At 37.9% G+C, this 23377-nt stretch overlaps 1 protein-coding gene across 5 annotated transcripts in view; it reads left to right on the forward strand.

Moving 5' to 3' along the window:
* The window catches only part of NUP62CL (nucleoporin 62 C-terminal like), a 109054-nt gene that overhangs the window by 77526 nt on the left and 8151 nt on the right, over positions 1 to 23377 (forward strand). For all 5 annotated transcript variants that reach the window (XM_008272850.5, XM_008272852.5, XM_089323956.1 and 2 more), the window contains 4 exons: positions 4259 to 4409; positions 4657 to 4706; positions 4846 to 4980; positions 6643 to 6754. In XM_008272850.5, coding sequence (XP_008271072.1) covers positions 4259 to 4409; positions 4657 to 4706; positions 4846 to 4980; positions 6643 to 6754 — 448 coding nt within the window. The remainder of the gene's footprint in view (positions 1 to 4258; positions 4410 to 4656; positions 4707 to 4845; positions 4981 to 6642; positions 6755 to 23377) is intronic.

The following is a 23377-nucleotide window of genomic DNA, read 5'->3' on the forward strand; positions in this document are numbered from 1 at the left end:
AATGCCAGCCCAAAAATTCTGTATTCTTTTTTTCTCTACTATTTTATTTCAGTTTTGCAAAGTGGCTTCTTGATGTTCCCATCTATTACTGGATTTGTCTATTTCTGCCTTTAGCTATATCTCTTTTCGTTTCATACATTTTGAGGCTCTGTTTTTTTTTTTTTTTAAATCTAATTCTGTTTCAGGTTTATTGATTGATTGTGAGAGGCAGAGAGAAATATATAGATCTATCCACTGGTTCACTCCTCAAGTGCCAGCAATGGCTGGTGATAGGCCAGGCTGATTCTGGGAAGCAGGAGCTCAATCCAGATCTCCCACTTGGGTGGCAGAGCCATCACCACTATCTTCCACGGATCATATTAGCAGGGAGCTGGAATCAAGAGCTGGAGCCCAGCATTAAACCCTGGTACTCCTGTGGGCATCTTAACCACTCTCTCAACCACTAGACCAAAAACCTGCCCCAAGACTCTTATTATTTTATTGTTTAACATCTAGGATTGTTAAATTTCTGGGTGCCTTGATTCTTTTATCATTATGTAATGTTTCTTTGACATTGATACATTTTCTTTGCTTTATAGTATACTCTATCAGATATTGACAGTTATTTCTTTTTGAAAATTAATCTTGTAGGGTATACATCTTTTTCTGTCTTTTTACTTTTTTTTTCTGTCTTTTTACTTTTAACCTATGTATGTCATTGTATTGAAAGTGATTTTTTTAAGAAAGCATCTTGTTAGATTGCGTTTTATGCACTCTGCCAATCTCTGTCTGAATTGGCATATTTAGCATATTTGCATGTATGGTAATTATGGATATGTTAGAACTTAAGTCTGCCATTTTATTATCAGTTTGTTATCTCTGATTTTTACTATTTTTCTCTTTTTTTACCTTCCTATTGACTGTTTGAATATTCCTTTAGAGTTCCATTGTGTTCTGTTTATAGTGTTTTTAATATATGGTTTTGTATAGGGTTAGTTATTCTAGGTATTACAATATATATTTAAATTAAAACAATCTAGTCATATTAACAGTTTACACTTTGGGTAAAGTATAGAAACCTTATTTCCACTTACCCTTCTTACCTTTAAAGTATAACATCTTAAGTTTTTCCTTAATGTACATTGAGCATCATATAACATTGAATTATAACTTTTGTATAAACCATCAAATATGATTTAAGAAACTTATTAGAAGTAAAATAGTATACTTAACACATTTTGATGTTCTTGTTTCCTTTATGTGATGTTTCAAGTCTTCTGTTTTTGTTTGCTTTCTGTTTAGCTAATCTTCAAGGATAGATTTTTCTGACAACAAATGCTCTTAATTAGATTTTGTCTGAGCATATATTTATTTCCTCTTCATTTACAAAGGACATTTTAACCAGAAATAAAAGTCATTGTCAATACTTTTGTCCTTTCATTACTTGCAAAATGTGCTTATTTCTTCTAGCCTCCATGGCTTCAGGTGAGAAATCTGCTGTCATTCAAATAGGTGTTTACCTTTAAGTAATGAATTTTTTTCCTCTCTGATATGCCCAAGATTTTTTTTTCCTTTCTCTTTAGTTTTCAGAAGTTTAATTATTATGTGCCTTAGCATGGATTTCTTTGAGTTACTCTGGAATTATTCAACTTTTTGAATCTGTGGATTATATCTCTTGCCAAATTTGGGGATTTTAAAAATATTTATTTATTTATTTTGAAAGAACTGCAGACAGAGATCTTCCATCCACTATTTCACTCCCCAGAGGGCTGCAACAGCCAGTGCTGGGCCAGGAGGGAGCCAGGATCCAGGAGCTTCTTCTGGTCTCCTATGTAGGTGGCAGGAGCCCAAACACTTGGCTCATTCTTTCTTGCTTTTCCAAGGCCATTAGCACAGAGCTGGATTGGAAATGGAACAGCCAGGATGTAGAACATGAACCAGTGCCCATATGGGATAGTGGCTTTGTAGGCAATGGCTTTATTTGCTATGGAACAATGGCAGCCCCAATGCCAGCCATGGGAATTTTTAATTTTTTAAAATAATTTTTTGGTTCCATTCCTGTTTCTTCTTTCTGGAACTCTTATTATACAAATGTTACCTCTTTTATTATTGTCCTTTAGATTGTTGAGATAATTTTTTCTTTCTGCCTATTTTCTCTTTATGGTCCTCAAATTCACTGATTTCTTTTTTTAAAAAAGATTTATTTATTTGAAAGGCAGAGTTACACAGAGAGAGAAGGAAAGGCAGAGAGGTCTTCCATTTGCTGGTTCACTCCCCAGTTGGCTGCAATGGCCAGAGCTGTGCAGATCCAAAGCCAGGAGCCAGGAGCTTCTTCCAGGTCTCCCATGTGGGTGCAGGGCCCCAAGCACTTGGGCCATCTTCCACTACTTTCTGAGGCCATAGCAGAGAGCTGGATCAGAAGTGGAGCAGCCGGGACTCAAACCAGTGCCCTTATGGGATGCCGGTGCTGCAGGTGGCGGCTTTACCTGCTACGCCACAGCACCGGCCCCAAGTTCACTGATTTCTATCCTCTGACAGCTGTTCTCTAGTATTAAACCCTTCAGATAAACTTGCTATTTCAGTTTTTTTGTTTTTAAGTTTTATATTTTCTACTTGATAGTTTTTCGTAATTTTCATTTCTTTGCTGAGATTTTGTACTTTGCCCTTTGCTTCAAGAAAATTCAAAATTGCTTGACTCTTTTTCTGATGGTTGCTTTAAAGTTCTTTTCAGATAATTCCAACATCTGATACCTCTCAATGTTAGCATCTGTTGATTATCTTTGCTCTTCAGAGTTGTGTTTTTCCTAGTTCGTTATATGATGATTAATATTTTATTATGTCCTGGGTATTTTGTCTATTATGTTAGAGAATTAGAGTCCTATTTACATTTTTTTTTAATCTTTAGTCAGTTCCCTTATTGAGGTATAGTGCAAGGTATGGGTGTGTTTGTATGTTCATCTTGCCACTATACCTTGCCCACACTTCCCCAGCAAATGTGGAACACTGAGTCACACTGCCTCAATGCATGTGGGTGATATGGAAGTTTAACTACTCCCTCAGTCCCACTGCTCATTTCTCATGAAAATGGGGCATAGCATCACATCACTTCGTTGCTTCTAGGTGGGGATGAAAGCTCAGTTCAACTGGGTCCTGGAACCCTATATCAAGGGGAAATGGAGACTGATCCATATCGCTTAGTTGCTGCTGGTAGAGGCAGGATTTAAGCTTTCTATTAACACCCCACTGGCACAAGGGGAGGAAGAAAGTAGGATGTGAACTACGTACCTCAAACCATGTCATTCAGACTCATTGATGCTGGGTTGGTATGAAGGCTTAGCTCTCTGCTGGATCCTGCTCACACAAGACTGCACCCTTCTTTGCCCTGCCTTGATTTTTCCAGTGGGTGTAGAAGTCAAGATCTCCACTGAGCCTTGCTGACCCTGAGGCTGGTGGGAAACAGACTCCTTACTAGTCCCAAATTGCGTTACTTTGTTCGGTCTTAATGACAACAGGTTCAGCTCTCTGTTGCTTCTCCCTGACACCAGAGGCAAGGAGTGAAGCCTGATGGAGACTAATCCTGCCTCACTCTGCATCGTTAACTCTTACTGCTGCTTGGTGGAGATTAAGATTCAGCTTGTCATTAGAGCCCATTGACAGTACCCCCTGGGATAATTGGAGCACTGCCTGCTTCTGCCAAGCATAGGATTTATGATTACCTTTCTCACTGAGCCCTACCAACAGTTCCCCATCAGAAGAATTAGAACATGGCCTGGACCCACTGGCTGTGGGATCAAAGATCAGCTGGCTGCTCAGCCTTTTTGATACCACCTGGCAATGGAATTGTAGTTCTACCTGGCTCCACCCAGTTGGGGAGACCCACTCTGCTCAGATAGGGGGGAATGGATCACTTTGACTAAGGGGTAGAGGGAGAGAGAGTTCTATTTCCTTGGCCACATCCATCTAGAACGGAGCTTCCACCATTACTGAGCTGGGATGGTTGGAAGAGAAGGAGCAGATTGTAGCATAGTCCTCAGCTCTTAGTGTGATTTAGCAGCTTTGTTGATAAATATTTGCTATATTCCCCTAGGATAATTTCCAGAGATTTTAATGATTTTTAAATAATCTTTACCAGTTATGATTACTTTGTTGTGGAGCAGGTATGAGAACTCTTCAGGTGCTATTTTATCTTCAGAGTCCATCTGTGTTATTTGTTATAAAAATATGGCCATGCTTTTAGAAGTATGAGTATATGATCATACTGCATCCTTTTATTTTTTAGTTCGATAGCAACTCCTGTGATGACATATGGTGATCTGGAGGGTCTGATGAACAAGTGGAGCCTTGATCTAGAGGAACAAGAGAAGCAGTTTCTTTTCCAAGCTATGCTAGTCAATGCTTGGGACCATATATTGATTGAGAATACTGAGAAGGTAGGAAGATGTTCCATTAATCTACCTATATTGTACAAATATTTTCAGATGACCACAAGAGAATGTTTTGTAGTCAACTTTCTATTCTAGTGTTGATGAGAGGCTTCCAAATATTTCCCTTAGATAATAAGTGCCCTGAATTGGGAAAGCTTTCATATCTGGTGTGTATTTAAGAAAATTAATATTGTGCTAAAATTATTAAATACATTCAAATACTTAGATTATTATATTTTATTTTTCGTTTTAGATTATTTCTTTACATGGAGAAGTGGAAAAAGTGAAACTGGCTCAGAAAAGGTAGAGCTTTAGATTTTCCTAAGCTGAAAGATTAAAGACTAATCATTTTGTTCAGTTTTCCCCCCTTGTAGTTTATTGGCATTTATTATGTTACTCCAAATTCCTTTCGTCAGCCCTTCTATTGACATATTTTATTCAGGTTGGAACAAGAATTGGATTTTATCCTATCAGAGCAGAAGGAGCTGGAAGATGTGTTGACTCCTTTGGAGAAAGCTGTGAAGAAGCATAGGGAGCCTGTTTATCTGCAGCATACAGAAGAGGAGCATGAGAGGATGTAAGTCATTGAATAAAGATCAAGGAATGGGGTAGGATTTATGTAATATGAAAGCATTCCAAAAAAGGGGGAGGGAGAGTTAAGTTAGAAAACAGAATAAAAATTGATAGAAAAAGACAATGGTTGACTTTATTGATTTGTTTTTTTTCTGTATGCTTTAAAATGGAATCACTTTGGAAATTTTGTTTTATGACATTTTATAGATTTATTAATCTTAACATTATGTATGTTTGCTATAAAGATTTTAATATTTTTAAAATTTGTCCTTAGAAATGCCCATTTTATATGTATGAAGTCATAATATTATGGGATATTTATATCAACTCTTCTAAATTTAATATTGATGCATTTGCTTAATAATAAATCATTTGATATTTTTAAGGTGATTTATTTATCTAGGGCCATACTGCATAGCTTTCAAAAAATGGGACATTTTTGTCAATATCTTCAGCTAGGTATATTTTATTTGTACATTATTCTTTATTTACCTTCTGTTGTTATAGTGCCAGTGTTCCCATAGTAACTTTTTCTCTCTGTGACTAAGATCTGGTAATCAGGCCAATTTATAAAGTGCTAGGAGAACTTGTATGAATGCACTACACAATTTGGATGGAGACTAAATTGGACTCCTTTTATCAATGGTTCATTAGTGAGTTAAGAAAGCTTATTTCTACAAGGCTTGCAATTTAATATTTTTGTAGGGACATTAAGTGTGATAAGTATAGCTAATCTGTATAACCCTAGTTTTATTCTTGCTTTTATATTTCTGCCTTTGTGAATTTTTCTTTTCTTTGCATTTCTTCCTATGCATTCTATAATTTTTGAAATATATAAAATTTTTGTCCATATAGTCCTAATTATACTTTGAATCTTTGGAACATTAGATGGTCTTTTGTAGTCAAGTTTATATTGTGATAAAATCTTCACTAGAATCTTCAACAATCTAGGCAACTATGTACTGTGGCAGAGAAAAGCAGAATATAATTACCAACAAATCTAACTAAATCTTTTCATCTTTGTAGACATTAAGGTTGAAAAATCCTCTTGACCATTTTAATTTTCACAAACATATTAATTTGTTGTATGTGTGCACGTGCACATGTGTGTGAGTGTATGTGTGTGTGTGTTAACAGTATAGATGGAGATCTTAAGAACTCAGATAACTAATGGATTTGTTGTGAAATTAGAATTATCTGCCTTTTATGGTGAAGCTCATTTCTCAGAATATCTTTTGTTGCTTGGTGGTATACACTTACTTTGGAAATCTATGTATTCAAGATCATTGAAGACATTGCAGCATTTATTGAAAATTTCTAAATAGTAAATAACTTCTCATATATATGTAAGTGTCTTATGGGTGTATTTTGAAACCCAAAAAGAGTTACTTTAGAGCACCTCAGAGTATTAACCAGGGAGTAAGTAGGTGATAATAAAAATGGCAAATGAATAAAAGCCTTCACTTTTGGAGTCTTTTTAGAATATGGTAATAATAATATTATGAATGTTGCATCCATGAAAATGTGCCATTGGTCATAACTGAGAACCCTCTAAGAAAGTAGAGAAATTAGGACAAATTTAGTCTCCAGTATCATTTTTGTATGTAATAACAATATATAGTGAAGATACTTCTTGTTAATCTCTTCATTTTACCTTTCTTTTCAGTTACAGATTAGCAGAAAATATAGATGTTCAGCTGAAACAAATGTCCCAAGATCTCGAGGACATTATTAATCACCTGAATGCATTTGGAATTCCTGCTGACACTACTGACCTGGTGTGTTTCAATGCTTTGTATATTTAGACAGCCAAGATTTAATATGAAATTAGCATTCTGTGGTTTCTTTATTCACCTTCTCTTGTCCCCTGTGGTGCTCCTGACTGTGCCTCTAGAGATATGAAGGTTTTAGGCATGGTTAGTGGGGCAGGAAATATTTAGAGGCAAAAAGGTTATGAGGCTTTTGTGGTTATTCACAGGAGAGTGAAAAAACAGCTTTGCTCCAGAAGTTTCCAAAATTTACTCCCTTCTTCTTCACATAAGTATATATCCCTGTATTTTTTTTCTGTTCACTTACTCATTAGCTAATTTATTCTTCCTTTTACATGTTTATTTACATACTTCTATAAATGTAAGTATCTATGTTTGTATATGTTAGATATATTTAAGCAGTACTTAATTTATGACTGGCTTATGCCTTAAAAGATTGATAAATTAACTCTTTGAGACTTAACATGCTTTTCCATAGAAACTTTGTTAAATATGATTATTGGATTTCTACCTGCTCCATAGAACACTACTTAGCTCATAATGTAAATGCATTATGGTTAGAATGGTAAATTATGGTGAATGCATTATGGTAAAATACAACTGAGACTTGAGTTAGAGTTGAGTTGTCATGAGTTAATTTGTTAAGAAAAGATTGTGTTTTTCTGCCTTTTTCTGTATGAGTACCCTAGTTAAAGAGCATATCCTCTAATTTTTCTCTATTGTCTTAGCAGCCAGATGAAGTCTTCTTTTTCCCACTCCCACTCCATGGCAGTAATGATAAGAGGAATCTCCCATTATGAGAGTTTCCATTGTGCTTTCTATTGATTAATTATAATTAGGAGTGGGGGCAGGATATGGGTAGATGGTGACGAATGATACACACACATACATAAGTTTACATAAAAGTGGTGATTATTCTCTGGTAAACTCTTTGTCCAATTATATTCAGACAGTTCTTATTTACATACACATGACCAGCCTTTGTAATTATACAGAAACAACATGTTATAGTTCAGAAAGCATTAAAATTTTGTTTATGCCATTTAATCTCTCTGGGTCTTTGCTCCTTCTTTAGCAAAATGTCAAGGATAGACTACATGATCTTTAAGTCTTTTCTAACTATAAAAGTGATGCCATTTTCTAGGTGAATCTAGAGTTGAACAAATCAAATATGTTACTCTGGGATTATCTTTTATACCATTTCATTGTGTTAACATAGATGGTCAAGTATTAACAGATTTTCTTTTAATGAAATATTAAATTACCATTTTCATTTCAAAACTTTGTTGTGATAGAATTTTGATGCATAGATAAATACATGCAGTTATAGACATGGAGCAGGGCCCATATCCAGTTTGTATTGAATTAATATTGAGTGTTCTCAATAAAGTAAAAGGAGACTATAATCCTATCTTTTGCTCTAAAAAAAAGTTTTATCTTGCTTTTTACTAGTTAATTGAATCACATATGCTAATATGGGGTATAGACTGAACGGTTTTAAGATTAACTCAATGAATCCATTTATTCACATTCAAATATTATAGCAAAACTAATAATTAGTATTTTCACAATACAAATGTATTTTAACTACAGCGCTTAATGATATCTAAAGTCAAATCCTGATTTTAAGAAGATTTATGGTGGAAGAGAAGCAGGCATTTAGCCTAAGAGTTAAGACACCTACCTCTGATATCAGAGTACCTGGGTTTAGTACCCAACTCTGGCCACTGACTTCAACTTGTTGCTAAACAGATCCTTTGATGTGGGCAGCAAAAGACTTGGCTTTGATCCAGCATTGTGGGCATTTGGAGAGTGAACCAGCAGATTGGGTTCATATCTGTCTCTGCCTGTTCTAGCACTTTCTGTCTCTATGTCTCTGCCTCTAAACATTTTTAAAAAAGGTTTTTGGGAAATGTCTTTATGAGTAATATGTTGAGTGTTGATACAAATTTTTTTCCATCATAATACATGGCAGCTGTTATACACTAATAGAATCATATGTTTAAAGAATCAGTTCTTTAAAAATTATTTGGCAAGTAAACATTACACTTTAAATATGTTAAAATATTGCACTGTCCAATAAATTTTCCAATATCCCTGAGCAATTTATGGAGGAACAAGCCCATTTCTTTGTCTGACCTATTTTGAACCAACAGTTATATAACTGAAATAGAAGAGATCAGAGAAAAGCATAAGAATATTGAATTAAGGAGTATCTGAACATGTACAGGTAATATCCAATTTTCAAATTTGCTATTTATCCATTTACTTTATCCATTCCTCTTTTCCCCCTGGTTAGTATATATAACTGAGAGTTAATACTAACTACAGTCAAATACCAGTTCCTTCTCTTGCCTTTCTCTCAATAAAAATTTATAGCATTATTTTGAAGTTGGCTTGGTGGCAGTGCTGAAGTCACACATTTGTCTTTTGAGTTGGCAATCAATGAAACTGTGGCAACTCCAGTTCTTCTGGGATCACTTGTGACCGAGTTGGCAATCCTTCTGAGCCAATTTGTTATTTGTTTCAAGTACACAGAGCTACTTTTCTCAGAGGGGGGAAGAGGGGTAAAATATTAACATTTTTTTGTTTCTTCATAAACCAGACAATCATTGCCCCGTTGATATTAACAAACCATAATAAAAGAAAAGGCAGTGGAAATGTTATACTTGTCATTATTAGAAAGTTCAGGTTTTTTTTTTTTCAAAAAAATATTTATTTATTTGGAACCCATAGTTACATAGATAAAGAGAGCTTGTATCTGCTGGTTCAGTCCCCAAATGGCCATGACATCCAGGAACCTGGAATTCCATCCAGGTCTCTCACATGGGTGACAGGGGCCCAAGCACTTGGGTCATCTTCCTCAGTGAATATTTTTATAGTAGTATACTTCTTTCATGAAGTGTCCCTAAGCTTCAAGAGTAAAACATATTTCATCCATAATCATTGCAATCTCTTATGGAATAGAACTGCATAATTATTTAATAACTGCTTACAACATTTAGACGGCTATTTAGGGCAGAAAGAGTTACTCTAGAGGACCTAAAATGGCATAAGGGACTTTGTAACATTTCCAAAATGTAGTCCATTTAGTAATGTGTGAATATCCATGAATACCTTATTTTTTTTACATAAAATAATACTTACTGTGGTTGTTATTTGGTGCAGTGGTTAAGATGCTGCTTGGGATGTCCTTATCCTATGTCAGAGTACCCAGGTTCAAGTCCTGGCTGGATTTCTGATTCTAGATTCCTGTTAATGTGCACACTGGGAAACATTACGGTAATGGCTTAAGTGGCTGGATCCCTGCCACCCATGTGGGAGCCCTGGCTGGACTCCAAATATTGTAAGCATTTGTGGAGTGAACCAGTGGATGAGTGATCTTCCTCTCCCTCTCCCTCTCCCTCTCCCTCTCCCTCTCCCTCCCCCTCCCCCCTCCCCCCTCCCCCTCCCCTTCCCTTTCCAACAAATTAATACAAAACATTCTTAAAATTCCTTTAAGATCATTTGGAGACACAGTTTTATATGATTATATCATAATTGTACTTCCTTTTTACCCAGTGTTCATATTTATCGTTTGAAGTGATTATTTTTTTGAAAGGCAGTTAGACAGTGAGAGAGAGAGACAGAGAGAAAGGTCTTCCTTCTGTTGGTTCACCCCCCAAATGGCCGCTACAGCCAGTGCGCTGTGCCGATCCGAAGCCAGGAGTCAGGTGCTTCCTCTTGGTCTCCCATGCGGGTGCAGGGCCCAAAGACTTGGGCCATCCTCCACTGCCTTCCCAGGCCACAGCAGAGAGCTGGACTGGAAGAGGAGCAACCAGGACAGAACCGGCACCCCAACTGGGACTAGAACCCGGAATGCCGGCGCTGCAGGCAGAGGATTAGACTAGTGAGCCATGGCGCCGGCCGAAGTGATTATTTTTGATTAGATTTTTTTGCTTAGAGTTTTTAAAGAAGCTTGCCCTAGACAAGAAATGATTTCTAAAACATTTTTGTTAATTACTTTCAGTCCTCTCATCTGAAAAGTATCAAATGCTGAGATGCCAAAAGATACCTTTTAATTTCAGTTAATGTGTCTTCTTCCTCTTTTGTCTTCTAGAATATTATCTGATTTACTAGTCAAGGTTGCTTCTTACACCTCTCCTTTTCTTAAATTCTTTGGGAAATCTTGGTGATATTGGCTTCTGGGTGAGGTCATCTCTTGTATTCTGGAGTACAGTGTTCCTCTTCAGACACTTGCGAAGCAAATGCTCTTGATCTGCCAGAGATGTGGAGCAGCACAAAGACGCATTTGTGAGGCTCATTTTTAGGGTCCCTTACACTCAGTAGTGACACTTGCTTTTTTGCATTGCAGTGTATTGAAAGGTATTTTATGTCTTCCCATTATTTAATGAACCTCTAGCTCAGCTCTGCTCTCCTTTACAGGCAAGATGGATTCATTGTCATATCTTTGTCCCTTGAGTCTAAAGAACTTCTTGTAGGTTAGATTAGGGTACTAAGATTAGAATTAAGCAAGTCTTCAGCTCCTGTTAGGAAAGAGCATGTGATGGTTAACATTCTCAGAGCTCTACGTCCCAAACTTCCTTTTCTATATGTAAATCCAGATTTGAAATACACTCAATATATCCACAAAATTAGATTTCTCACTAATCCTACTTATGTACATTTTGTGCCCAAGTGAATTTCCTCAAGCTGGAGAGGCTCCCCAGATGAATTATATGTAGCATAACTTAAATCACTCCCAGATAGCAGAATTTATATTGTTTGTGAGAAATATTTTTCTTCAAAGCAGTTTTGTTTTGTTTGTGATTAAAAAAATACATTTGAACCTTACTATAATGCTATTTTGGGGCCCTTAATGGCTACCTCATCAACAAAATGACCTGATTTCACCAATTAAACCTCCTCAGATGAGATTCAGACAGGCTCACCTCATTCTGAGCACTTCAGTATTTGAAGGGACAACAAATGGTGCCAATTACTAGCTCAGCATAGTACTTTTTATTTTAAAATGTCACAACATTTGGCAAACAGGTGTACTGTGATAATAATAATAATAGTAATGATAATAACAATAGAACACTGTTAGGTGGAAGTCTCTAAGACCTAGTATCAATTTTTGTTAGCTCTGGCCTATGGGAAATTACTTAACCATCTTGAGTTTTTAATTATTTGTTCCATTCCAGGGTACTGTGAGTGAAATAAGGTAACATATATAGGCATTTAGGAAACTGGAGTGTTATATAATTGGAAGGTGTTCTTTTAGATGCAAGTGGAAACCATAGAGCAGTTGTGACACTAAATACAAAGGCACTGTGTTACTCAGCATAGGAGATATAAACATCACTGGCACCTCTGCCTTGAATAGGTGAGGGGGTGGGAAGTGGTGAAGGAAGAAAGCATAATCTTTAGTTGGCTTCCTCAGAGAAATTGAATTTGAAATGAGACTTGAATAATAAGTATAATTCAGTAGGATGACGGAGTAGAGACCACTTAATATATAATTTCACTACCTTGTTCCCCTGCCTCTGAGAATCCAAGATACTTTTTAAAAGAATTATTTATTTATTTACTTGTAAGGCAGAGTGACAAAGAGAAAGGAAGATCTCCCACCCACTGTTTTATTCCATAAATGGCCACAACAGCCAGGGTTGAGACAGGCCAAAGCCAGGAGCTTCATCCAGGTCTCCCACATGGGTGGCAGAATTCAAACACTTGAGCCATCTGCTGCTCTCCCAGTCACATCAGCAGGGAGAAGGATTGGAAGTGGAGCAGCTGGGACTCAAACTGGCACACATAGGGGATGCTAGAGTTGCAGGCGGTGGCTTAACCCGCTATGCTACAACACTGATCCCCAGGATACTTTTATTATCTTTTCTTTTAAGAGTCTTCCTTTTTAAAAAGATTTATTTATTTATTTGAAAGTCAGAGCTACACAGAGAGAGGAGAGGCAGAGAGAGAGAGTCTTCCATCCGATGGTTCACTCCCCAATTGGCTGCAACGGCCAGAGCTGTACGAATCTGAAACCAGGAGCCAGAAGCTTCTTCTGGGTCTCCCACGTGGGTTCAGGGGCCCAAGGACTTGGGCCATCTTCCATTGCTTTTCCAGGCCATAGCAGAGAGCTGGATGGGAAGTGGAGCAGCCGGGTCTCAAACCGGCACCCATATGGGGTGCCGGTGCTTCAGGCCAGGGCATTAACCTGCTGCGCCACAGCGCCGGCCCCTAATATTCTTCCTTGAAATGTATTTTGTATTAATTTTGTTAAAAGGATGATGCTATGCACAAGCAAAGTGTCTTATCACCACCTTGATGTATTAGTGGCAAGATGAGGATGTGAATTCTCATGGCAGAGATGAGCGCTTTGTACATCTCTATAAACACTCTTCTTCCCATCAGGCATCATTAGCACTAAAAATTCAAGTATACTTATTAAGAATGTTACTTTAATTTTAATAAAGTGGATATTTTCTTAAAAGTAGCCAAGCCTTAGGAAAGAACAGTGTTCTCTCTTCTCTCTGCCCCTCCCTCCCTTTCTGAACAAGAAATAAACCTTAATTATATTAAACTCCTAAGAATTCAAGGTTGCTTTTAAACACCAGCCCAACCTAAGTAATTACAGAAAGTAGATTCTACAATAACTAAAACCTTAAAATGTGGGATTGGCTTAGCAAGTAGCAACAAATGATATCATGTTAATCAGTAAGAACAGAGTTGGTGAAACCATTGTCTGGCATAAATTAGGTGTCATATTATGTACCTACTGAACTGGTACTTCTAGTAGAAGAGGTTGGAAATTAAAAACCTTGTGTTTGGATCTTATTTAATTGAAATATTTATTGAAGTAATTATAAGTTTACATGTAGTTGTAAGAAGTAATATAAAAAATCCTACTTATTCTTCATCTAGTTTTCCCTAGTATTAACAACTTACTGAACCACAACTAGGATACTGAAAATAATACAATATAACCATCTCATTTAGGCTTCCCCAGGAGTGTGCGTGTATATGTGTGTTCTGTACTTTTATCGTATTTAAGTTTGAATATCTATTATCATATCAAGATAGAAAATTGTTCTATATCACATTTTGCTTAATGTTTCCATTTTACCATCACACTCACCTCCCTAATACCGCATCCCCTTACACCGTCTTCCTTTTTTCCCCCACTCAGCATAATTCCCCAGAGATTCACCTGAGTTGCTTTGTGCATCAATAGTTCAATTCCATTTATTATTGAATAGTATTCTACAGTATGGGTATACCATGGTTTGTTTAACTAGTCACCTGTTGCAGGACATCTGGGGCTGTTTCCAGTTTTTGGATATTGTGAGTGAAATGGCTGTGAACACTTCTGTACAGGTTCTTGTGTGAACATACATTTTTGTCTCTCTAGGATAAATGTCCAGGTTGGCAGTTGATGAGTCATATGATAGTTGCATGTTTACTTTAGAAAATGCCACACTGTTTTCCAGCGTGCCTGTATCATTTTACATGCCCACCAATAACAGATGAATGATCTAGTTCATCTGTGTGCTCACTGTCATTTAGCGTGGTGATGTCATTGCAGTTTTAATTTTCACTTCCCTGATAGCTACTGATGTTCAACATCTTTTCCTGTGCTTATTTGCCATCAGTATATCCTCTTCAATGAAATGTCTGTCCACGATTTTTGCTCATTTGCTAATTGGATTGATTTTCACTGTTGAATTTGAAGAGGTTTTCATGTATTCTAGATGCAAATCCTTTGTCAGATTTGAAGGCACTTCACAAAATGCAGGGGAAAACAAAATTAAAACATAAGCTTATTTTGGTACAAAGCAAAAATTTAAATCCATACCTAGTTTTTTCATAATATGCATTCTTGTGAACCTTTGGAAGATGCTTGATAGACATAGCTTTCAAAATTATTTGAACCAAAATAAACATCTATTTTCCATGAATTTTTGAATTAATCTCATATATTGTTTGCAAATATTTTCTCCTAGCCTGTAGCTTATCTATTCATTTTCTTTTTTAAAAGATTTATTTGTTTATTTATACATTTGAAAGATGAGTTACAGAGAAAGAGAGGGAAAGACAGAGATTATTCATTTTCCTTTTTTGAAAAAAAAAAGATTTATTTATTTTAAAGGCAGAGTTAGAAAGAGGGATGGAGAGACAGAGAAAGAACAATCTTCCATCCATTGGTTTACTTGCCAAATGGCCTCAGAAACTAGGACTGGGCCAGACTGAAGCCAGGAGCCAGGAGCTTATTCCCAGTCTCCACATGGGTGCAGGGACCCAAGGACTTTGGGGCATCCTCTGCTGATTTCTCAAGTACACTAGCAGGGAGCTGGATAGGAAACAGAGAACCCAGGACTAGAACTGGCACCCATATGTAATGGTGGTGACTTTGCCCATTATGCCACTATACCAGCCCCTATTCATTTTCTTAACAAAGTTGCTCACAGAACAGAAGTTTTTAATTTTTATGAATTCCATTTATCAATGTTTCTTTGTATAGATTTTGCTTTTGATGTCATGTCTAAGAACTTTTTTGCCTATTCCTATATCCCAAAGTTGTTTTTTTTCCCTTTTTTTCTTTCTGTAGATTTCATCATTTTATATTTCAGGCTGTGATCCATTTTGTTTTAATTTTTGTATAATATATGAGTTTAGATCAAGACTTTTTTGTTAAAAAGTCTTTCCTTCCTTAATTGAATTGCTTTTGTACCTTTGTCAAAAAGTAGTTTGTTGTATTTGTGTGGATCTTGCTGTGAGATATCAATTCCATGGATTTATATATCTTTCTTTCCACCCATGTGTAACTGTCTTTATTACTATAGTGGTATAGTAAGCATTAATATCTGGTAGAGTGAGTCCTCTTGTTTTATTCTTCTTTGTCAAGATTGTTTTAGTTATTTTAGTTTCTCTGCCTTTCTGTAAAAAAATTTCTTGTATTTAATTGGGCTTGACTTTAATCTGCAGATCAGTTTGGTGAGAGTTGCTATGTTGAGCTTTCTCTTTTCCATATTACTATGTTGAGCTTTCCCTTCCATTAACATAAGATGTCCCCAAGTATATCTAAATCTTTTAGTTCTTACATCAGCATTTTGAAATTTTCATCACCCATATCATGTAAATATGCTGGATGTGTTGCGCTTATACCTTAATATTTCATTTTCTTTCTAGTGATTATAAATGGTATTAGTTTTTGTATCTTCATTGTTAATAAAGACATAATTTTTGTGTGCCAATGCTATATCCTTAGACCTTGCTAAACTCATTTCTTAATTCTAGGTTTGCCTACCTTTCTTTTTTGTATTATTTGAAAGGCAGAGGTACAGAGAGAGGGGAGAGAGAGAGAGGGAGGTAGGGAGAGAGAGAGAGAGAGATATCTTCTACCCACTGGTTCAGTCCCCAAATAGCTGTGATGGCCAGAACTGGGTCAGGGTGAAGCCAGGAGCTTCATCTGGGTCTCCCATATAGGTGGCAGTAGCCTAAGCACTTGGGTCATCTGCTGCTTTCCCACATAAATTATCAGGGAGCTGTATCAGAAATGGAGTAGCTGGGACACAGAGAGGTCGCCAAATGGGATGACAGCCCAGCATCCAGTAGCTTAACCCACAAAGCCACAACCACAATGCCTGTCTGTCTGTCTTTCTTCATGGATTTTTTTTATTATTTTATACATAGGCATTTATTTGATCTACAAATGGGTATAGTATTTCTTCCCTTCTACTCTCCATGCCATATATTTTTTTGACTTGCCTTTTTGCATTGGCTAGAACTTCCAGTACTATTTTGAGTAAAGATAATGAGAGCAGACATCCTTGCTTTGCCCATGATCTTCCATGGAAAGCCTTCAGTCTTTTTTTAAATTTATATTATTTATTTGAAAGGCAGAGTTAGAGAGAGGCAGAGGCAGAGGCAGAGAGAGAGAAAGAGAGGTCTTCCATCTGCTGGTTCACTCCCCAGACGGCCACAACAGCCAGAGCTGCACCAATATAAAGCCAGGAGCCAGGAGCTTCCTCCCGGTCTCCCATGCAGGTGCAAGAGCCCAAGGACTTGGGCTATCCTCTACTATTTTTCCAGGCCACAGTAGAGAGCTGGACTGGAAGTGGAGCAGCCAGGACTTGAACCAGTGCCCATATGGGATGCTGGCACTACAGGCAGTGGCTTTACCTGCTAAACCACAGCGCCAACACCAGCCTTCAGTCTTTTTCCTTAAGTGTGATGTTGGCTATAGGAATTTTATAGATGCTCTTTGTGAAGTTGAGGTAATTCCCCTCTGTTCTTAATTTACTGACAGGTTTTTTTTTTTTTTTTTCATCAGGAATGGGTACTGGATTTTGCCAAATTCTTTTCTGCATCAATTGATAGAATAATATGGTTTTCCATCTTCAACTCCTTGTTATGGTGTATTATACTGATACATTTTCATGATGAGTTAGTTTTATATATATGTCATAAGTTATACTTGTTTCTGGTTTATATATAATTTCTCTTATACATTGTTAGATTTTGTTTGCTAACACATTGAGGATTTTAAATTTATGGAGAATCTTTTTTTGTTAAATATGTATTTATTTCAAAGAGTTATAGAGAGAGAGGAAGAGACATTCTTCATCTGCTGGTCGATTCTCCCAGATGGCTGCAATGGCCACGCAGGGCCAGGCTGAAGCCAGGAGCCAGGATCTTCATCCGGGTCTCCCACATGAGTGGCAGGGGCCCATGGACTTGAGCCATCCTTTACTGTGTTTCCCAGGCACACTAGCAGGGAGCTGGATCAGAAGTGGAACATCCGAGACATGAACCAGCCCCAATATGGGATGCTGGTGTCCCAGTGGCTTTTTACCCACTATGCTACAACACTGGCCTCTAAATGGAAATTTTTAAGTGTTCATGAGATTTATTGGTCTGTAGTTTTATTTTTTATTGTCATCTGCTTTTTTTATTTTTATTTTTTTTTATTTTTGACAGGCAGAGTAGACAGTGAGAGAGAGAGACAGAGAGAAAGGTCTTCCTTTGCCCTTGGTTTACCCTCCAATGGCCACCGCTGCCAGTGCACTGCGGCCGGCGCACCGCGCTGATCCGATGGCAGGAGCCAGGTACTTATCCTGGTCTCCCATGGGGTGCAGGGCCCAAGTACTTAGGCCATCCTCCAGTGCACTCCCTGGCCACAGCAGAGAGCTGGCCTGGAAGAGGGGCAACCGGGACAGAATCCGGCGCCCCGACAGGGACTAGAACCCGGTGTGCCGGCATCTCAAGGTGGAGGATTAGCCTAGTGAGCTGCAGCGCCGGCTGTCATCTGCTTTTTATAAAAGGATAATTTTATTCCTACAGGAAAAATACATTTTATTTAATGACCATTTACACACACACATATATATATATAATACTAAAGCAGGGACCAACATCATGGCACAGCAGGTTAAGCCACCACCTGCAACACCAGCATCCCATATAGGTGCTGGTTGGTGTCCTGGCTGTTTCACTTCTGATACAGCTCCCTGCTAATGGCCTAGGAAAAGCAGTAGAAGATGGCCCAAGTGTTTGGTCCCCTGCTACCCACGTAGGAGACCCAGCTGAAGCTCCTGGCTCAGCCCTGGCCATTGCAGCCATCTGTGGAGTGAACCAAAAGATGGAAGATTTCTCTCTTTCTTTCTCTGTAACTCTGACTTTTCACATAAATAAATGAATCTTTAGAAACAATATTGACTCTTACCAAGTAGAAAGCACTGCAAATGTTCTTTAAAAAACATTTATTTGAAATGCAGAGTAATGGAGGGAGAGGGAGGCAGAAAGAGAAATAGACAGATTTTTCCACCTGCTGGTTCACTCCCCAAAAGGCAGTGACAGCCAGGGCTGGGCCAGACTGAACCCAGGAACCTAGAACTCCATCTTGGGTCACCGACTGTGGCCCAAGCACTTGGACTATCTTCCACTACTCTACCGGGCACATTAGCAGGGAGCTGTATCGGAAATAGAGCAGCCAGGACTCAAACCAGCACTCTGATATGTGATGCTGGCATTGCAAGCAGCAGTTTAACCCACTGTGCTGTAATGCCAGCCCCTGCAAAATGTTCTGCTCTGTGTTTTTCCATTTAAAAATTATAAGCCGGCGCCGCGGCTCAGTAGGCTAATCCTCCGCCTAGCGGCGCCGGCACACCGGGTTCTAGTCCCGGTCGGGGCGCCGGATTCTGTCCCGGTTGCCCCTCTTCCAGGCCAGCCCTCTGCTGTGGCCAGGGAGTGCAGTGGAGGATGGCCCAAGTGCTTGGGCCCTGCACCCCATGGGAGACCAGGAAAAGCACCTGGCTCCTGGCTCCTGCCATCGGATCAGCGCGGTGCGCCGGCCGCAGCGCGCCGGCCGCGGCGGCCATTGGAGAGTGAACCAACGGCAAAGGAAGACCTTTCTCTCTGTCTCTCTCTCTCACTGTCCACTCTGCCTGTCAAAAAATAAAAAAAAAAAAATTATAAGTCACAATTGAGAAGACAAATTTTGCAAATCATTAATATGTAATCCATAACTTTAGAGCGTTATCAACGCAAATTTATAGTCTGCCTCCTTATAGCCCATGATAGTATCCAGTTACTCAGAGGGGAAAAAATAACATAGTTTTTGTTACCATGTGTCCAGCCTGGACATTGGTATATGCTTTCAAAGTGCTATAATCACTAGGCCCAAAAGAGCTTAGGGAATGACTTGGAACTATGAACAGGGCCCTGCATTGTACATTTTATATTAAAGTCCTTTTTATGTACATTGTTTCATTTTATCCTCACAACAACCCTGTGAGGTAGGCGGGGAAACTAGTATCAGATTTACCCTGAAGATAATGAAGTTGAGGTTCAGAAAAGTTAAGAGATTTTTCCAAGTTATAAAGCTAGTAGGAAGTGGAGTAAAATAAAAATCACCAAATTCTAGGTTTAGGACCCTTTTCTCTAAACTATATAGCTTTTGAAAGTATAATCTAACCTTAAATATTTTTACTACTTCATCCTCACTGTGTTATTCCTGGTTTTACTTTATATAAGATATAATGGAAGACTTAATTGAAAACTTATGCTAAGTTTATGCTTCTCTTCCCATGAAAATTTATAGCCACAGAACATGTATTTATTAGAAAGCACTGTTTCTTTGACTCCAGTCTAAAGGAACATAATAAGAAAGACCCTAAAGGCCAAGGAAATTGAAAAGAAGTCAGAGTAAGGGATATATATTAGTGGATTTCAGTCTATTTAAGCTTTTATTTTTGTCAGAGGGTACAATGGAGAAGTTTAATGCAGATGAAACCTAAAGCTTTTGAAGAGGACCTAAGTCTTGATGAGGTTATTCAAACTAAAATCTTGATTGCATAGTGATGATAGGCCGTGGTCTTCAAAAATTTGGGACTTGATGCTTTCCCATAGTGCTAGCATTTGAATGCCACCATACAAGCTATTTCATGTTTTTTTTCCCATTAATGATCCATAGGTTTCTTTAAATGAAGTCCACTTTAGAGTACATAGTTATCAGTATTCTGCAAAACTGCAGGAGATCCAAGGCTCCCAGTGGACCACAGACCTAAAAGGATAGAATTGGCCTCTTATTTTTTAGAAGAGTCTGTGAAGAATTGATACTCATTTTTTTCTTTAATAAAAGATTTATTTATTTATTTATTTGAAAGGCAGAGTGTCAGAGAAAGAGACAACGAGAGAGAAAATAAGAGAAAGAGATCTTACCGTCTACTTGTTGACTCCCCAAATATCTGCAAAAGTCAGATCTGGACCAGGCTGAAGCTGGGAGCCAGGAATTCCATCCATCTCCTGTGTGGGTGGCAGGGGCCCAGATACTTGGCTATCTTATGCTGCCTTCCCAGGCAAATTAGCAGGAAGCTAGCTTGGAAGTGGAGCGGTTGGGACTCTAACCAACACTTAGATGTGGGAAGCCAGCATTGCAAGTGGCAGCTTAACCTGCTGCACTACAACATTGGTCCTGATACTAATTATTCTGTAAATGTTTTGTATAATTCTCCAGTGAAACTGTTTTGGCCTAGGTATTTAAGTATGAAGTTGTTAATAGTATTTCCTTTTTATCCTTTGAATGGCCATGGGATCTGTTGTCCTATACCTGTGTCTTTTCTGATATTGGTAATTTGTTCACTCTCTCTCCCTCTCTCATCTTGCTAGAGGTTTATTGATTTTTCCTTCAAAGAATTAGTTGTTTCATTGATTTTCTCTATGGTGACTTTGTTTACAATTTTTTTTTATATTTGCCTTTATCTTTATTATTTCCTTCCTTCTTGCTTTGTATGGATTTTGCTCTTCATTTTTTGTCTGAACATGGATTATTGATTTGAGAACTCTCTTTGTTCCTAATATTATTCTCTTTTAAGGAATTTCTGATAATCAGTAATCTTTTAACCCCAGTTGTCATTTATCTCTAACTATCAATTTCACTAATGGTTCTTTTACTAGCCAGTATAAAGTTCCATGTTAACAAACATCTGCAACAGACATAGATATCCCAAAGGAATCTCAAATTAAACTCATCAAAAACTAAACTCACTATTTTCAGACTCTCCTGAGCCTCTCGGACCTGTAACTCCTTTTATTTTCCTTAACTGATAATTACTATTATTTACTCAGGAATCTTAGGCAGGCTCTTTCTACTTCTTCAATAAATATTGATGATCACACTTTTTAAATAGCTCTTGAATCCCTTTTTTTAAAATATTTATTTTATTTATTTGAAACACAGTACAGAGAGAGGTAGAGACAGAGAGAGAGCTCTCCCATCCACTGGTTCACTCCCCAGATGGTTGCAACAGCTGGAGCCACGCCGATCCAAAGCCAGGAGCCCAGAGCTTCTTCTAGGTTTCCCATGCGGGTACAGGGGCCCAAGCACTTAAGCCATTTTCTATTACTATCCCAGGCCACAGCAGAGAACTGGATTGGAAGAGGAACAGCCGGGACTAGAACCAGTGCCCATATAGGATGCCGGCACTTCAGGCCAGGGCTTTAACCCACTGTGCCACAGCACCCGTCCCCAGTGAATCCCTTCTTAGTAGATTCACATTGCCACATTCCTACTTCAGACCTTCTGCATCTCTGACCTTGAAAGTAGAATAACTTTTCAAGGTTTATGAAAAATATTAGCTCCTTGTCCACCCAATTTCCTACTCCCCAAATGTAATCACTTACAATTATTGTAGCTGTTTTTTAACTGTTTATATGTGTAAATGTCATGTATACTTTTACATATTAGTTTTCCATATTAGGCCTTCTCTACTAACTTTCCAAAATGGGAGTTGAAGGTTTAATTTCTTACACCATATATATGGGTGTATGTGATACACGTGCACATGAATACAAACACACACACACGTACACACACATTTTCCTCATCTTCCCCCATATGTATAACATAAATTTTAGGAGCTGGCCCTGTGACACAGTTGGTTAAGCCACTGCCTGCAGCATTGGTACCCCATACGGGCACTGGTTCAAGACCCAGCTGCTTCATTTCCAATCCAGCTCCTTGCCAATGTGCCTGGGAAAGCAGCAAAAGATGGCCCATGTCCTTGCGCATCTGCACCTGCATGGGAGACCCGGAAGAAGCTCCAGGATCCTGACCCCAACCATTGTGGCCATTTGAGGAGTGAACCAGTGGATAGAAGATCTTTCTTTCACTCTGTTTCTTCTTCTTCCTCTCTCAGTAACTCTGCCTTTCAAATAAATAAAAAATAAATTAAAAAAAAAGTCAAAGGCCTCCACCACAGAATATATTTTGCTGTAGTAAAAAAATAAAAAAAAATTGCAAAAGACATCTAAAATAGCTAAGAACAAATAAATAAATAAGTAAATTTCACAAGTCAATATTTAATACTTGAATTATGATTATATAAATATTGTTCATGTTCTTACCATGTAGCATATCATATTATGTCTTTCTTTTACAAGTTGTTGTTTTTCTTTGAATTTTATTTCCTCATTTGTTTAGTTTTCTACATACTTACCAGTACTTCATTCACCAATTCCATGCTTTTAATTTATATCAATTTCTTTTTTTTTTATTTAATGAGCATAAATTTCCAAAGTACAGCTTATGGACCACAATAGCCTCCTCCCTCCTGTATCTTCCCTCCCACCCACAACGCTCCCCTCTCCGACTCCCTCTCCCCTTCCCCTTCACATCATGATTAATTTTTAATTATTTTTATATACAGAAGATCAATGTTAGCGTATGTTAAGTAAAGATTTCCACATTTTGCTCCCACACAGAAACACAAAGTGTAAAATACTATTTGAGTACTAGTTATAGCATTAATTAAACACCTAAGAGTAATTGTGTATTAATTGCAGAGTTCAACCAATAGTTTTAAGTAGAATATAATATGCATCTTTTGTATTGTTGTGGCTTCCCCCCCCCCCCCGACCTCCTTCCCTCCCGTGGCCCTCCCCTCACCCACTCCCTCTCCCATCCTGCCCTTCATCACGTTTCATTTTCAATTACCTTCATATATTGAAGATCAACTTAGTATATACTAAGCAGGGATTTCAACAGGTTATATCAATTTCATCTTTTTGAATTTATCTCTCCCAGAGTCCTCTAATCTCTGTTCTACCATCTGGATTTGTTTTGCCCTGCCATTCAGCTAGGTTTTTTGT

The sequence above is a fragment of the Oryctolagus cuniculus genome, chromosome X (genome assembly GCF_051225735.1).
Source record: "Oryctolagus cuniculus isolate XC-2025 breed Fujian yellow rabbit chromosome X, ASM5122573v1, whole genome shotgun sequence".
Taxonomy (NCBI): Eukaryota; Metazoa; Chordata; class Mammalia; order Lagomorpha; family Leporidae; genus Oryctolagus; species Oryctolagus cuniculus.